The 17701-nt window shown below is 41.2% G+C and overlaps 1 protein-coding gene across 2 annotated transcripts in view; it reads left to right on the plus strand.

Annotated features, from left to right (window-relative positions):
• ASCC3 (activating signal cointegrator 1 complex subunit 3) overlaps positions 1-17701 on the plus strand; it is a 2113369-nt gene that overhangs the window by 657154 nt on the left and 1438514 nt on the right. For both annotated transcript variants that reach the window (XM_085611187.1, XM_085611188.1), the window contains exons 9-10: positions 2973-3173; positions 3627-3767. In XM_085611187.1, the coding sequence (XP_085467313.1) occupies positions 2973-3173; positions 3627-3767 (342 nt within the window). The remainder of the gene's footprint in view (positions 1-2972; positions 3174-3626; positions 3768-17701) is intronic.

Raw genomic sequence — 17701 nt, forward strand, 5'->3', positions numbered from 1 at the left:
ATTTGTAGTCTTGTGGACCATGAATGTCAAGAAACACACATTTCACACAAACATCGGGAGTCGGGAACAGACATATGTCTATTGAAATGTGGTATTAAATAGATGTTGTTTAACGTGATACATAGGACTCAACAAAGTGCTTAGAGAGTCTTACAAAGTACTGTGCCGGACCTTGCCAATGAAGCGCTAGTGGGGCACTATCGGAGCCAATTAGAGGTTATGACATTTAAATAGAGCACAATCTATTATTGGTTTGGCCTCGTAGCACTTGAATGGAAGTCTTTACTAAAGTGTGACTGACGTTTCAAAGCCTTCATACAAGCACAATGGCCCATGGCCATGGTGGAACTATAACTGAAGTAAAAAATTGCGTCGAAAGACAGTGCAGCAAGCATTGGCAAAACCAATAAGTCTACACCTGCCTTGCAACAGTGAGCCCTATTGGATTTTCCAGTGCTTGTGAACAATATTGTCCATTTACCTAGGCCATACACCATAAATTATGCATTCATTTGGTGCATAGCTGAGTTATTAGCTAAAACTGAGTTCTAATTTTAGTGACCCCCCATTTCACCGCAACCCCAGCAAATCACTAGGATACAACTGCACATAATTTCACTTATGCGGCAGACGGTGTGGATCAATAGCAATGCATATATGTTTATTAACATGGGTTTTTCAATCATGTAAATATATTTTGTTCTGTTTGATGACAGTTTAGGATTTCAATTGGCATAAATTGTAGTCCTGACATCTGGAATCCGGAGGCACAATACTGGGGACCCACTCCCAACAGGAAAGCCCAATAAGACATGAACCCTCAAGAGCAATAGAGCAGATACTACGGAGGAGGAACGCTAGATAGGCCCTAGGGGCCAGGGGTGGATCCAGGGCCGGCTTTAGGGCGGTGCGACCGGTGCCACAGCACCGGGTGCTGGCTTCCTGGGGGTGCCGTGTTTGAAAGTTTATTATGCTTTTGAAGCACCTGCTGCAGCGTTTCTTTCCCCTGGCAATTACCAGGGCTCACATAAATGTCAAGGTAACTCGTGTGATTAATTATCTTCCTGGAGAGAGATCAACATTTCCTATAGATGAGATTTTGACTTAGGTGAAGTTAGTGCAGAGGGTTAATATGCCTGCTGCAAAGAACGTGTACCAAGTAGATTACAGAGTGTGCATGATGTAAACAGATCAGCAGATTACTGCTTTTAAAAGGCATCCTTTTGTTACTTGCAATGTATAACTTAAAGTTCTAATATAGGATAGTGAGCTATTAACTTTCATCCTAGAACTGCATACACACTGCAAAGTATACATTATTAGAGCATTGGTTAATGTTGCAAAAAGGGTTAATTTGGCTAGAAATCGATTCTTATTTTTAAAGAAAACTCCCAACTATGCTGTTTCTTTTTCGACTCTGAGTTTGTGCTTCTCCACACCAAGCACTCTTAAACTATACTGCCTAGCAGTATCGATGACATGTGACTCCTACACTTTTAGTCCTTTGGCTTATGTAACATTTCCTATACACTGATTTACAGTCGTAGGATTGATTGTCTCTGTGTAATGTGTGTGTGATGCAAAGTGCTCGGACACCCTACACTGGTATGAGTGGTACTGTATAACTAATTCAATGCATCTGAGAGGGTGTGGTTATGGAGACTTGGTCACTGTTAAAGGGTGCTAGTGAGAGAATCCGTGGTGGAGGTGTCATTGGGGGGCGCCAACAAACATTGTCGCACAGGGCGCCACCAGCACTAAAGCCGGCCCTGGGAGGATCAAAGGGGAATGCCACCAAAGGGAGTAGAGTCAGCCATCACTGTAACTAACAAAGAATGTCGTAGGTGAAAAAATTGATAACCCAGTGACTTGCAGTGGGGTAGCGGGAGTGGATTCTCGATATAGAACTAGGATGTTAAATAATTGCAAAATTAAATGTGAAACTACTGTAGAAATATACAAGATATGAATGTATGTAACGGAACTAATGCTAACTGGAAAACGGAAATAACATTTGTATAAAAAAAAAATGTAGTCCTGACTACCTGCAAAAGAATTATAGTTACATTAATCTGTTACTATTATAGTGAGAGGTGTATAGAGTTTAAATAAAATCGTTTGCTCTGGGAAAATGTAGCAAACGGTTTTGTACACCATTGATCAAAGAATCACTTCTGTTTAATAATTTTGGATTCCCTAAATTACACTACAGTTTTTTTACAAGGATGATGTATTTAGGAGGTCCATAGACGCACATCTTCCTCAAAATTGGACCTCTTTTATTTTAGGAGGAGTAGGTGAAATGTGGGCATTCCATGGGCTTATGATCAGATTGCCAACTTTGTTTGCTGTTTTGAATATTTCATTAGTGCCCGTTCAGCAATTCTGGATTTTAAATCAATTTTTGGAAAATTGTTCTAGAAAGTGTACTATTTGACCCCGTGGGAACTCCCCACGAACCTGAACCTTTTTATTGAAAGCCAGGCTTGCTTGGGAAAATTTGAGGCAAGTATTTATGCCCCATCAAATTCAAAGTTCATCAGCTGCCTCTGGAAATCTAAACCACTCATAGTGAGGACCAGTGTGATGACAACTGGTGGAGCATAGAGGGGTGACCCAAGACAAATTATCGAACTTTAGAGTTGCCAGCCAGGATTCTTTACAGCTATTTAGAGCGGGTAGGAGAGAGACCCGATTGAAAGAGCAAAGTATGATTGAGAACAGAGTTTAAAAACCTGTCTTGTGCTGCAAACAAGCACTTTCTAAACTAGTTTGAAAAAATGTATGTCATGTGCTCATTTAGCTTTGTTCTTTCATTTATATGTGATGTTGTCTGAAAAACTTCAACTATTTTCTTTTATATTTTTTCTTTATTTTAGTAGATTTTAAATTTTTTAGCCGATTGTGCTGCAAAATCTAAATGTTAGAATATTTACCTGTCTTTTAATTTATATCTTTGTAATAATTTGCAGTATGGACAAATGGTTTTTAAGGGAGTAAAGAAACTCAACCGCATCCAGTCAATCGTGTACGAAACGGCCTACAACACAAATGAGAACATGCTGATTTGCGCACCCACAGGAGCCGGCAAGACCAACATTGCTATGTTGACGGTTCTGCATGAGATCCGTCAGAATATTCAACAAGGAGTCATCAAAAAAGACGCTTTTAAGGTAAGACTGTTCAGGGTCAGTTGTCTGCACCAAGCCTAATGGGGGTATGTTGTGCATTGCAAGTTTATGGTGAAATGAAGAAATTTTCAAGGATACGCTACTTTCTCATGTCAATGAAGAATGGTGCTTGATTCAGCTCATTACTATTAAAGGGTTCCTTATTTGTGCACTGCAAATCCTATTATCCAAGTGGTAAGTTATGAAAATACATTTAGCTTTGATGCAGATCCAATTTTCAAAGTGATGAGGCTATATAAACAAAATCCATTGTCCTCTAAACAGCTGCACACTTACCCAACAAAGATAACTGCTTACCATACATCACGATTAAGATTTCTCACCGTAAGTGCCTGGAATCATATTTCACAATAAATTGTAATTTGTATTGGTTGCCACGAGACAAATGGCAACAAGGGCCTGCTCATTTATCACCTGTGTGTCCTTTCGGTGCAGGTTGTATATGTGGCTCCCATGAAGGCCCTGGCAGCTGAGATGACAAATTATTTCAGCAAGCGTCTGGAATGCCTGGGCATCACGGTGAAAGAGCTGACTGGGGACATGCAGTTGTCAAAAGGAGAGATTTTACGAACGCAGGTATGACTCCTTACCTTGCAATATTTTTTTCTGCTTGTTTTTCCATTTGTGCAATTTGTATTAAAATCGCCGCTCGTGAGATGTATTGTGTCAGTCTGGAGAAATCTATGTAGGCTCTTACCTTAATTGATTGATAGTTTCTATTTGTTATTGCGTGTGAAAGTATTGTATAGAAAGATATGCAGTCTCTGTGCTGTGCTTCTTAATGCTCTCATTAGAGTGGATTACAAGCTGTGACATCAGTGCTGTTTTCTAGGTGTGCTCACAGTTGCCACTGCCTGTTGTGTCTACTATAGCCTTTAGCCCGCCCTAGCGGGCTCTACCGGCTATTAAAGGCCCGCTCCAGTGTTAAAGGCCCGAGACGAAGGCGAGGGCCTTTAACAAGGGAGCGAGCCTGTAATGGCTGGTAGAGCCCGCTACGGAGAGCTCTAAGGCTATTGAGGGCAGAATGTTCTAATTTGTAAAACAAAAATCTCCTTGAGGCCTTTTGTTCACAGCAACAGCTGTGTACAAACATTAAAATGTTAGAGCATCGGGCTTCTACCGGCCATTAGAAGCCTGGCGCACTCCATTATTTTCAATGTTCTAATATGGCTGATACGAGTTGTATGTTGGTTCCCTGCAAAGAAGACTTGTCATCTTCTAATGTGGCACAATACCCCATGTTTAGACAAGCTAGCTGACATTTCCTTCGTGATTCAGATTTCTGTTGCTGGAGTCCATAGATCATGGAGGAAAGGATTGTGAAAAACGTTCATGTGGTCAGTTTGTCTTTGAGTGGTTGGTTCAGTGTGAGCAATTGAAGCCGCAGTTGGGTAAATTGAATGGAGTAATGGACCCCTGTCTGCTTTGTTTTAAAATCTCAAGGTGCCTGTATGTATGGTGTAGCGCAGAAGAGAGCTGCTTTGGGATTAGCAGGATTATGATTCTGTCTTCCGTTAGCAAGAATTACTATCCTTTGTGCAGGAATGAGGGGACGACAAGTTGGAGAGTGAATTTTCTCAGATACTGACTGGTGAGCGATCGGCCAAAGGTGTTGTAGTTTCTGTGTCTCGCAGAATGCTGACCTGAAGATAAAGATGTAGACAGTGGGGTAGGCACTAGGGGAGCGGGCGGTGCTTCAACACCCCTACAAAACTTTTAAGTTCACAGGGACAATGAACAACGAAGGGAGTCTTCAAATGTTTTTCTTATGGCAGCAGTTTTCTATTTTCAAAGAAACATTGTCACATATCCCCCTATGCCTTCTTTGAGGTGATTGCCCGCACCCCAACTCTAAAATCGTACCAGCACCCCGGATGCAGTGGTTTCTTTTTGTTATAATATTTTCACTCTTCCATCTTGATGGTATTGAGTAACATGCCAGCAACTTAGCCCTATTGTTTATTTCAAATGAAAATAAGACTTATTTAATGTTTTCAGGGTGTTAGAACGGTTCACTTTTTGGAGAAGTTAAATGAAATAAATTACAAATGAAAAATTGCAATTTTATTAAACTACACTGGCTGCTTCAGGTTTTCGTCAAAATCCTTCCCACAAGCAATGTTTGCAGGTTCGAGCAGATTTTGTACAACTATTCAAAAGTGCGATGCACCTGTTTGGTTCCTGTGGCTTGAGAAACTAAAGCAACCCTAAATAGCCCTATTGAAGATTATTCACTTGATTCTAGAAATTTCAGACCATTCAAATGCAATGAGTGAGGCTTATTCAACTTATGGCACTCTTGATTTAATTTGTGGACATTATTTTACAGCTATTTGTCTGTGATGCCACCCAAAAGGCCCTTGCGATCTCAATAGTTGCAGAATGGGTGTTTGCAGAGTGCAGCACATCTGGTGCAATTCAGTATATTTATAGTGGCTCCATATTTTCAACTACACTTCTACTTGCGGTTTTAATAAAGGTAACCATGACATCATGAGAAACTCTAGGACCTTTATATTAGCGAACTTTTACAAGCCCTAGCAACATGCGCAGTCAGTCTTTTATCCTAATTCCTTACTATTTCTGTGCATTTCAGAATTTAGTAAATCTGCACCCTTTCATAGCAGGGCTACACATTTAATACTTTTTTTTTTTTTTTTTTTACTAATTGGGCCTCATATCTTTTTTCCTCACCCATGGAGACAAGCACTAAGCTCCATTTCAAACTAGTCGCTAAGATCAGGCTCCCCGATGAGGCAACAAACACATGCAGCCATCCTATTATGCACCAAATAGGCCATCTAGAGGTCATATATGATATCCTTTTACCGGGATTGGGAAGGCTGGAAGAAAGGGCTGGTCAATAATGGGTGCAATTTCAGACCATTAATTTGCCTCATTAGTCGTGTAAATGGTAACCAGTCTCTCAAACATGGTTTTAAGAAAGATGTTGAAATGCTTTGAGAACTTGTCCTCTGTGTGTCCCTCTAAGTGTGACTTGTATACTCAGACATGGGCCCCATTCTCACTATACCGCAGAACTCAAAGTGAACTTCACTGACGAGTTCTAACTTAGCTGAAACCAGCCTGGTTGTGTTTGTGTTTAAACGGGGCCTGGCAGTTCGGACTGGACTGTTTCTTTTAGAGCATGACAAAGGTGGATTTGCACATGGCTGACATGTCATGGTGGGCAACAAAGAGATGGACAGTGATGCAGCCCTAAGCAACTACCAGCGGTTTAGATACATTCACCCATTTTATTTGTCTCTTTTTGGTTTTAATTACCAGCAAGACGCCCGACTTATCATCAAGGTCGTTGGTCTAGACAAAGTGTTTTAAGTGCCTGTGAAAGAAAGATTTTTGGATGGTTCGTTAACTACAAATTTGGCTACAAAGGCTGATTTTTTGGTATGAAGAACACAGAGACAAATAACCAAGCCACAAATTTTGGGAGTCCCCGAGTCTTGAGTAACAAATATAAAACAATGCATACAAGTTTTACTGAGAGCAATTGGCACGTCAAAGTGTCCAATGAAGTTTATGCATCTGATGTAAAATATGCACCTAATGAAATTATTTGCGAAAATGCATTATTCTATGTACAATAGTGCATTGGTAGCCCTGACTGACTTATAGAATTTATCTGAAAATAGTGATTGTTAGGTAGATAAGAATCAGCCAGATAAAGGAGAAGCATCCTAGGTTCAAGGATTGTTAAAATGGCAAAGGGTATGTGAGGTTGAAAGGAAGGGCCTGGATTTCTTCAATTGAAGTTCAAATATATGTGTATGGTGTAGCAAAGTGTGCTGGAGAAGACAAATTATTATTTGGTATGCTTTCAGAGACATGCTTTAGAACAAAATACAAGGTAGTTATAGAAATTTGATGATTCTCTGAACACCAGGCGTAAGCGTTGAAACATTAAGACGGGCCTGTCATAAAGTGTCTCTGATCAAATAACCCTCCCCTCGGATAAACCTCGAAGTGTAGACAAGATCCAAGCCTCTTCTTCTTGGATCTTTTTATCACCATCTGATGCTAGTCTAAGAGCCTTTTCATGCTGTAGATTCTCACAGTATGGCAGAAATTAGCACCATTATGCCAGGATCAGGATTTCACTCTGTGTATTTCCATGCACACACAAACACACACACTTTTGCGCCTTTTACCTTGCTGGTTATCTGAACAGGTCCCACTTAGGATGTTTTCCTCTTTCTCTGTCTCTAATCTTTCACTGCACTTCTGGTAATGTTTGTTGTGACATGGCAGGCCATGTGTTGCACATACAGTGAGACCGGATTGGATCCTCGCTGTCCGCGCTCTGTATGTGGAACATAAGGCCTATGATAGGAAGGTCCTATGGCTTGTTTGCAGACCACTGCTCTCAAACAGAACACTGTTATTGAGAATGGGACAGCAGCAGCTCATTCTACATGTGCAGTTAGTCTTTATTTTCCCTTTACAGTGGTTGATAGTGTGCCTCAGAAGAAGTGATGTACACGGTTCGACCCATGGAAAGACTGAAAACGAGGTGGGCGGTACTTAAAGCCCCACTGCACTATGAGTGTCCACCTTTCTGTTATTTTTGTGCTCAATTTAATAAGTTATCTCTATTTCTTACTAGGCTATTTTATCACCAGTGAAGTAGCTTTCCCTTCTAGGTATGCTCTGGCATTAATATCTCCTTGCTAGTAGTTTGAAAAGGGACAAAGAGCACTATCATTCTCACATAAAGGCATAAGCTGTGTGACTTTTTTTGTTAGAACTGAAACTTTTTTTCAATACCACAGTAAGAAGATATTTCAATGGGAATGTATACAAGTTAGACCTTTAAACGTACGTTCCATTTTATACCTTAGGGTAATATCTATATCCAAGAAAATAAAAAAAGTTGGCTCAGTGGGTATACAAACTGTAGCAGTGTTGTAATTTCTCTAACTTAAAAGTAATCCACAGAAGTTAACCATACATTGTACATTGTGTGCATGTACGCTGGATAGACTGGTCGTCTCCATGTTGTTCACAATCCCAGCCGGGATCAAAACAACTGAAAAATATCATGTACGATTTCTATTAAGTGAATTGTTTTAATTAACTAGTTTTGGCAGCTACAGTGGATATTGACATATTTTCATCTGAAACGAATCAACAGCAGTACAGTCTGTCTAGGTCTTTTCAGCATGAAATTGGAACGGGAGACGTGGAGACAGCTTTGAACTCTTACTTGCCCTTAGAAGCGATAGAGTTTGATATGTAAGTTTGCTGGCCTGGTATGCGAGAAATATTTGCAATGTCATCCCCAATTTCACAGAGATCTAAGAGTGTTTCATTTTGGTGTAAAACTGCAGCAGCAAATCTGTACAGTAAACAGGCATGCAATATCTGATTGATGAAACACGTTCAATGTTGTTGCATTGGATGCGATATCTTTGATGTACATTGACCCATGAGGAGCAGTGCTGTTCAAACTTTGTAATTTTGGCATGTTTCAGGAATGCTTTGAATGTAATGAATCCGGTACTTTTTGCTTTGAAAGCCGCCTTCTTTTCCTGGTATTTATGTGGATCTGCAGTCTTTGTATGGTCTCCCCACTAGCAGCGCCATGCAAACAACACAAGTCAGTAGGGTGTGAAGAAGAATATTTAAACATTATTTGTGTGCCATGCCTCTACTGCACTCCAAGTTGCACTCACTGAGCGTATTTGTGTCCTCTTGGTGAAAAGGACTTTGGGACCATGACATCCCCTTGGTGTGATGGTCTTCTTCACTGGTAAAGCCCTCAGGACCCTCTTGGTGTGGTTATCAGCATTTCTTGTCACTTTTAGACTGTTTTAGAGCTGTGTTGCAGCTTGGTAGCTCGACCCTGCAAATATATTTAAGCTGTATCCACTCAGACATTATAGTCTGCTTCTATTATTTTGTATTATTCTTCAGTGTATTCATGGTATGGATAACAGAAAAGACTAATCATTTCAAAGTTTCTCCAATGTCTAGCTAGAAAAAGTGACAATGCTGCTTCACGGATTCTGCCCTTGCTCTTGCTTTATTTTTTACTATTGTATCTGTGCCTGCAACCAGTGGCGTAGCAAGGAGGGGGCGGGCTTCCCTGGGTGGCACGAGATTTGAGGGCGGTGGACCCCCCCCTCGCTCTTACTTGCTGCCGTAGCGGGCCGGCAGACGCAGGGACCGTTGTGAGTGTGAGGGGGGATGTTTTCCTTCCACAAATGCAAAAAGTAAGACTAGAGATTCTGGGGCACATGCTCCTGCTCTTGTTCCAGATAAGTCATCTCTGTTTTAGTTTTGTTACGGTGGAAGAAATGCTACTTAAGTAAATCTTCCATTTCATTTCATAAAGCATTTTCCAAAGGCAATTTTGTCCAAAGTGAATTCTGAATTAAAAAAGCAGTTTTGTAGATGTCGTTGCATTGCTTTGGAGGTATTTCACCCCACTGATTTGTCTTGTAGATGTACTCTCTGGTCTTCTGTAGAAGATCTATGCCCTTCTAGGGACTATGTATGTTCCCTCCACTTCCAGCTATGAAGACGCAAATACATATGCGTCCAACGTTAACATGTCCTCTTTCAAATCCACCATGAATGGGTCGAATATTCCGTTCCTAAGTATGCCTTGCCACCGTCCTTATATGGTGTACCTTTCACGTTTTTCAGCTCTGGCGAGTTAGGCCCTGAATTCTGCCATCGAGCCTTTTCCTGCCTTCTGCCTCTGAATGCTCCAGCCTGGGCCTGCATCTGTATCCATGACCTTTGTCTTACTCCCTGCGCGGCTAACGGTGCCTGGCTCGGCCTGTTGCCTGCCAAGACTGTATTTAGCCTTCAAGTTATCTGCTCCGCTCCTCGAAAAATACATTCCTGTCTAGTAGTTTAGGTAAACATCCTTCCAGCTGCAGAGCAAAGGGCCCGGCCTTACTGTCTCCGTGCAAGTAATTCATAGCTCCTGTTACCATGGTAGGCCCATGCCCCCTCGCATCTCATGTAGACACGTAGACGCTTATACACGCACTAGCAGTCAGTATAGAATAGCCTCTGCCTGAGAGACCTTTCCTTTCAGATAATACAGTTCCTTAAACACAAGATATTAGATACGATTTGGGATTAGGTTGTTCTGACATCCCAGACTTCTGTCTCCTCATGTAGGGCTAAATGTCAAGTCCCCTTCACCCTCCAGTTACACGTCAATCACACGTCATGCTGCTGCACGCGCATCTCTGCCATGTATTTCTGCTGACATTGCAGGATTCTCTTATGGATCCACCCACCTGTGACATCCTCATAAATGACGTTTCTAGTACACGCCCTTATGCACGCCTATTGTAACGCCTTTTTCATTACGTATGTGTATTCTTATCTCTCTTCTCAGCTGTTACGCCTCCTGCATCTGCCTTTACTGTAATGCATTGACTATATATATGATAACCTGTCAATAAAGTATGCTCAATCCCTTCCCGAACCTTCGTGGTGACGGAATCCGATTGCCTGGTTCGAACCAATTCCTTTGTAAGGAATAAATCCCCTTTTAAAACCTCAAATATCACGGATTCTGCCTCTTATTTATTCTGAGTTATCCTTATTGAATTTTACCGCATAAATTAAGTACAGGTAATTTAAATTTACCACACTTGCAGTGTTGTCTATCTTGCAGCGTCTATCTTGCGTCTTGGCATGTGCCTTCATGAAGCTCATTAGTTGGATCCTGAAGATACCTCATGGGCACAGATAAGACAACGAGTCAACGTTCTGCGCAGAGGGCAGTGTAGGTTCCACCATGTTGCACCACAGGCTAGCGGATTGACTCAAAACGGCTATTTAACGTTTTCCTTCAAAAAGTGCTGACTAAGTTTTTTGCTACAGCTTCTTTTTCTCTGCTTGTTTCTTTCTTCTTAACCTTTCTAAGCAGGAAATACAAGATTCACTTCTACATAAGCTTGGGATGGATACGTATGAAAGTGGTAGTTTATGAATATGTGCTGGGTTGCTTGCCAAATCATCTTGGCAAGGATGTTATATCCATGAGTGTAAACATTAGTTAGCTGTGAAATCATTTAATTTGTTGCAGCAGGAGTGTATTCAAGTCTAGAATGTTTGCCAGATTGTATGCAATGAGGTTCCAATGAACATACATTTGAGACTCCCATCTCTTACTTAGGTAGTTTATCATGCACAGAATTTGGGTACATGGCACAATAGCGTGTTGAGTCTTTCGTTATTACTGATGCTGCTTTTTCAAATGAGGAATTGTGGAGACTCTCCAAACCAAATATGGTACAAGTATTTTTTCTGTTTCTGGTAGCGCACTCTTGTTTTGTGGCCACCCTAGAATCTGTTGACAAAATACTCTACAGTAGCCAGGATATTTACAAGGTCTGCCTAAGGGAGAGCGTTGTTAGCTACACAAAGTATAAAGAGCTTTTTAAAACTAATTATGAGAAATGGGGCTTTCAGCATTACTGTCCCTTGATGAACAAAAAATAAATGCATATAGCTAGCTCGGTCGCTTGCTTGACTGCATGATATACACGAAGAATGGTTGGGTCAGGTGCTCAATATCAACCTGTTCTTCAAGTGTGAAGTACTATTACTAGAGCCACTAGCTGGTATGAGCAACTCTTGGCAAATCTGGTTAGTTCTCTTTTGTTAGTGTTTTAATTAGTGGCTGTACATTACATTCATATTTGGTTTAACATCCCCAATTGTGAAAAGAAAATTAGTATTCCAAGTGCAGAGAAATATTAGTTACTTACCTCAAGAGTTGTTTCCAACCAATGCGTAGACGTGGGCATTCCACTGAAAAGGTGAGCTGGTTAATCAGTCCGCGAGCCAATGGTGTGGGCAGTGGTCTTGGAGCTACCTGTATTCCCCACAAGAAAACATCTAGTTTGTTTAAGAAGCATTGTGAAATAGCTTTAACAAAAACGTATATAATAGGTATATGAGAATGAAGGTTTGACATGATGGGAGACCGCTTTTGGCTCTTTCTCTAGCGGCACCAATTTCTGTAGTACTTGTTTTAACGTTCAATAAGCTACATCTCAGGAAGGTGAGTGCAGTCACTCTTTGTTCACTGTACGCATTCATATTGGGTTATCACTACTGTATAAGTGTGGTAGCCTTTTCATGATCCTCTCCAAGCCATCGGTTGCTTTTGTCATTGTCCTGGTGCATTACGTAAATCCTGATGTCCCTGTTCAAGCACGCACAGTCAGGTCTCTGTATTTTAAACACATTTACGAAATACAAATATTTTATGGGGAATGTGAATGTTGTTTTAACATCTTTAGGCTGATATAATGCTAGCAAGAGACCACCTTTCTAATGGAATACCCATCTAGAGGGGCTTTCAGCTAGCTTTCTTTATCCACTGGTCTGTGTTCCGTTCCCATCTTGTTTCCACCCGCTATAGTTTATAGCATGACACACTACAACAGACCACTTCATTAGTCGGATAACTTACTGTGAGCACCTGTGTTCTGTTATTTAACAAGGAGCACATCATAACACTAAGCAGTTTCCTTCTGTGCCAGAGACTTGTAATGCAAGTAATTATTTTTGAGACCAAAAATGTTTTGATTTCAGCCAGACCTAAAAAAGCATTGATTGTAAAAGCCAAAAGACTGACAGCCAACGCAAGACCTATTATTGGCTTTGTCAGTGCTTTTTTAGGTTGTTGTAGTGCATTTCTCTTTGGCTTGAATCAGCTGTGCATTTTGGACTGCTACTGCCAGTAGGTTTTCAGTAACTGAACCTTTCCATTATACGTTGTCTAGTATGTTTTTATCAGTCGAACCTCTTAATTTTAAATTCTCCTGAAGCTCTCCCAAGTATCATCTGTGTTTTATAGTACACTTTGCCCTGGTTCCCAGGGATATAGGGCAGTCGATTGTACACTACAAGTGCCAATTATCACTGGCAAAGATGTCAATTACAAGCCATTAGTTGCAGTCATCAACTGTATGTTCTAGTCCCTGCTTCGGATAAAAAGGGCATGTTGTTCCTGCTTATCTCAAGGTGTTCGAGTGGTTTCCACACTCCAACAAATGTGGTCTGGTTTGCAAAACCTTCCACGATTGAACCAACCGTGGGTTTTCAAAGATGGATCAATTGGAGGGTTAAAAGATTCCCAGGACTACTAGTTTGTGAGCAGAATCAGGTTAAAAAAAATTAAAATTAATAAGTCATCTGCATGACAAGGTAAAGATTCCACAGCTTTAGGCAATTTGGAAAGACATAAATACATTGTGAAATAAGGCACTGTGAATGAATTTGAAGACTGAAACGCCTGATAGCGAGGAGGGAGGCGATAATGAGGTTGATAAAGTATTTCAAGGATATTCCCTCCCCGGGCAGGTCTACAGTACTTGCTAATAGATCAGAATAGTGTGTATAGGATAGTATTGTAACTACTCACATCAGTTAATATGACAAAAAGTGTAGTGACAAAAGTGCGTTTATGAAAATGCGTCAGTTTTACCCAAACCATTGTTTCTGAATGGGTCTTTAATCCTATTTTAAAGCACAGAGCAGATAACAAGCATGTAGACATAACACTGGCGTCCAGCTCTTTAGAACAGTGACTTTTTAACCCAATGTACATTTCCCTGTGACGTACTTCAAAGAAAGATTGAATTATGTAGGAACTGTCCGTGTGCTTTCGCCGATTTAAGACTTCACCTTTCCCCTACCATTCATTTTGGCACTGCATATGTGCTGCTTTGTTCTTTATATGCACACTAACTTGGTGATCTTTCGGCTGATGTTCTATTTTTTGAATGTCTGTTCTTCTTTTGCTTCCATGTACATCTTGTAAATTTCATAGAATATTAACTGTATTTATTTATATATAAAGCACAGCTTACGCCAAAACTGATTCATGGCTCACATTTTTTGAACAACACATTGTCACTCAGAACGTAGGGGAAATATGCAGAATGGGATTTTTCTTTTTTTTTTTTACCTTTTCCGGAAGAGAAAAAGAAGTTTGACGATATTCCGCAGTCGTAGGCCAAGACCTAAGGGCCTGATTACGATGGCGGACGGACTTCTGTCCATCCGCCATCGTCCAAGGGATGGGGACCGCCCTCTTATAAGGCGGCGGTCCCACATATGCAATTATAATGCGGCTACCACCAGGGTGGCCGCAAAAGGTATTTTTTCCATTGCGGCGGGTGCTGTTGGCTGCAGCACCAGCTGCAATGAAAAAAAGGCAGGTTTTGATTTTCCCTGCACTATGCCACATGGTGCAGATAAATGTAGGAGTGCACCATAGGTGCCCCCAAGTGCAAAAACAAACCGCCCGAGCCCAAGGGGGCCAGCAACAGGTCCCCAAAGGCCATCCCCGCCAGCCTTTCCATGGCGGGTGAACTGCCATGGAAAGGCTAGTGGGAGCCAGCATCGTAATCTGACCGGCGGTGCCTGCTAGGCACCGCCGGCATGCATTACATGCTGGGGGCCTCCGCAGCACCGGTGGGCTCAAGGAGCCCGTCGGATACGTGGTGGTAGGTGTTTCCGACCGCCGCGGTCCCGCCCACCATCATAATATGGAGGGAGGAAAATGGCCTCGCGGTGGCCGTGAATCCGTCACCGACAGCCTGTCGGTGACAGGTTCACTTCCATTGCAATGACCCACAAAGTTCTCACCATGCAGTGAGTTTTCTTAAAGTGAGGGATATTTAGCAACCATGGAGACCCCAATCTAAGGACTCTTGTTACATGATGTGGAATGACTAGAACAGAAAGAAACATTAAACATATACGAAACAAGGACCCTTGCACAAAGCAACGCTCTTTGAAATGGATACTCTGCTTTATGGGTTACCACTGCAAGCAACGGCGTGCACCAGACACATGATCATATTTACGTAGGCTGTGCTGTTAGTGAGCTAAATAACCATATTATGTACGCTGAGGAATTTTGTGATGGGTAACCATATTCTGTACACTGAGGAATTTTGTGATGGGGCAGTGCTTAATTTGAGCCAGTGGTTTCTGGTGCTCAGCACCAGCACCAAATTGTCAACATCGGCACATATAACAGTCTGCCACAAGGTGGCGCTGTCTGACTAATTTAAAGATGACAGCAACAGCAGTTAATTATTAATTCAATAGACAATTAAAAATTACGATTACCTACCGCCTAAGCCATTCTTATAGCTTTGGTGGCCTGGAATAGTCTGATTTGTCAAACTTCTAGGAGTGCAATGTTTAGTAGTTGTGTTGTTACTGTCATTTGCAGCATGGCAGGGGCAATGAGTGGTGCAAGCTGCAATGGCCTCCTGTCAAGAGCCCTGGCACTTATTATTTTTGTTTTATTACAAATTAAGCACTGGATGGGGTATGTTTCTCCTGAGAAGTTATTGGCGCTATAATCTTAAACATGCCAGAATCCTGAAGCAAGACAATCGCATTTTCTGAATTCGGATGTTGGAATTGAGATCCTAATCGAATCAAGCTTCAAGATTTTTGGTCTTATTGACAGGACCAGGGTAATTTCCTTAAGCCTTAGCACACAGCTTTCTTGACCTGACTGTGTTGTCACTACTAACTACAAAAATGTCAACCATATTGCTGTTTGACTCTAGAAAATTCCTAGCCATCCACTCCTGAATGGCTGAAAGGCTGTCGCCAATTTTTTCTGAACAAAGGTGGCTAAACCACAGCAGCAAGTGTGTGTTATTAGCATCGGCGAGTGCTTTAAAGCCAAAAGTTTAAATCAGCTCTCACAGCAGATGAACGTATATATTAAATAAAATAAAGAAGTGTGCTACTCTTTAAGGAATCCCGCAGCACATAGGTAGCTTAGGAGAATGTAATGATGAAAGTGTCACGGCTTAAGTGTTTCTTTTCAAGAAAGGTCTGAACCAATCATGGGCAGAAATAGCTAATCTGGTGCTTTCCAATTGGTAAACAAGACTGGCAAAATAAGATTGGCATAATGTTCTGTTTCAAATGCCGCTGAAAGATCCACCAACAGCACACCAACCGGAATGCTCATATCTTTCGTAATTCTAAATTCATCAGGGGACCACTATGACTGAGTTAGTGATGTAATTTGGATTCTTGTCCTGTGCCTCCAATGAGGAACTTTTATGTCTCTCACAGCAGCTGTAACTCCTCTGCACTTGAAGGAAGACCTCTCAGCTCTAGAAGTAGCTCTTGTGGAAGCAACTGCTATAGACACTGGAGTTGGATATAGGAATGCGTGTTTACTTTTACATTGTCCATATTTTCTTTCCAAAAAGGGTTCAGAAAGGTGTTCATCTTCTTGTCAACAAGTGTGTGTTAAATTAACCTGGTCCTTGAACAGGAACCAGTGAGTCATGGTTAGTCTGTTCTGATCTGGTATGGTAGGGTATTATTATGGTCGATCGAACAAATGGCAAAAGGACGGTAGGGTAGTTAATAATTTTTCTAAGTTAGTGTTGTCATCACACATACATAGCTCATGCTGTGGTCCTGAAATGGCTTATGCTTCCAGAAATAATTCAGGCTCTCCGACCCAAATTGAAATTATTACTTGGGGGTTCCTGATTGGCCACCATATCTTTAAATGAGAAGTCGCTTCCTAGTAACAAATGTATGTTGGGAGGTGGGAGACATCCATTACCATGCGGGCATAGCATCGCAATGCCTTTACATCGCGGGTATTACAACGCAAGCCGTTATGACTTGCGCTGGATGGCGCTCTAACCTAAGGAATAGTATGATTTATTATTCCATCACCTTCCCTACTGTACATAGACAGGTGTTGGAATAGTAAATCATACCAATCCTAAGTCCAGTGCCCTCCAGCGCAAGTCTTTGTAACGACTTGCGTTGTAAAAACTGCGATGTTACGTACCGCGATCATTTTGATCGCGTTGTAACGTCACATATTCATGGGAGTTTTATGGTAAACATCTGCATTAATATGAAATATCTGTAGAAAACTTGTCTTAAAATTGAATTATTTCACATCTTGGCATATAAAGGTTTCCCATTACCAAATCAATATTCATGTCATTCAAAAGTTCAAAAAGTGACCAAAATTAGAAGTGAAGAAGCACAAAATGTGATTAGAGGAGTGTTTTACAGGTGCCTTCCGGAGAATTATGTAATCGTAGGTTTAAAAACACAAGCAGACGCTCCTTCAACTTAACATTCTTCCTTTGGAGAGCACTATATTAATTGAAAAAAACTGACATATCAGGGCTGTAGACTTCTTAGAAATTTCAAGGTGCTGCTCTACTAAACAGTGTTAGGCACATCATTGAGCTACAGTTTTTCATCTGATGCCCTTTGGAGTTGGTAGAATCACCAGTTCACAACTCCTGCACTTTAGTCACTTGTAGTCTGTATATTCAAATAGTTAGAATGTGTGTGTTTTACACCCTCTATCATCTCATCTTTCCATCCTTAATATGTTCAGTGGAGCCAAAGGTTATTTTTAATAATTGTGAATCATAATGAAATCTAAATATTTGACTTGCTGAGGAAGAGGCTTTCGTTTCTTCATATCT

The sequence above is a fragment of the Triturus cristatus genome, chromosome 6, assembly GCF_964204655.1.
Source record: "Triturus cristatus chromosome 6, aTriCri1.1, whole genome shotgun sequence".
NCBI classification, from domain to species: Eukaryota; Metazoa; Chordata; class Amphibia; order Caudata; family Salamandridae; genus Triturus; species Triturus cristatus.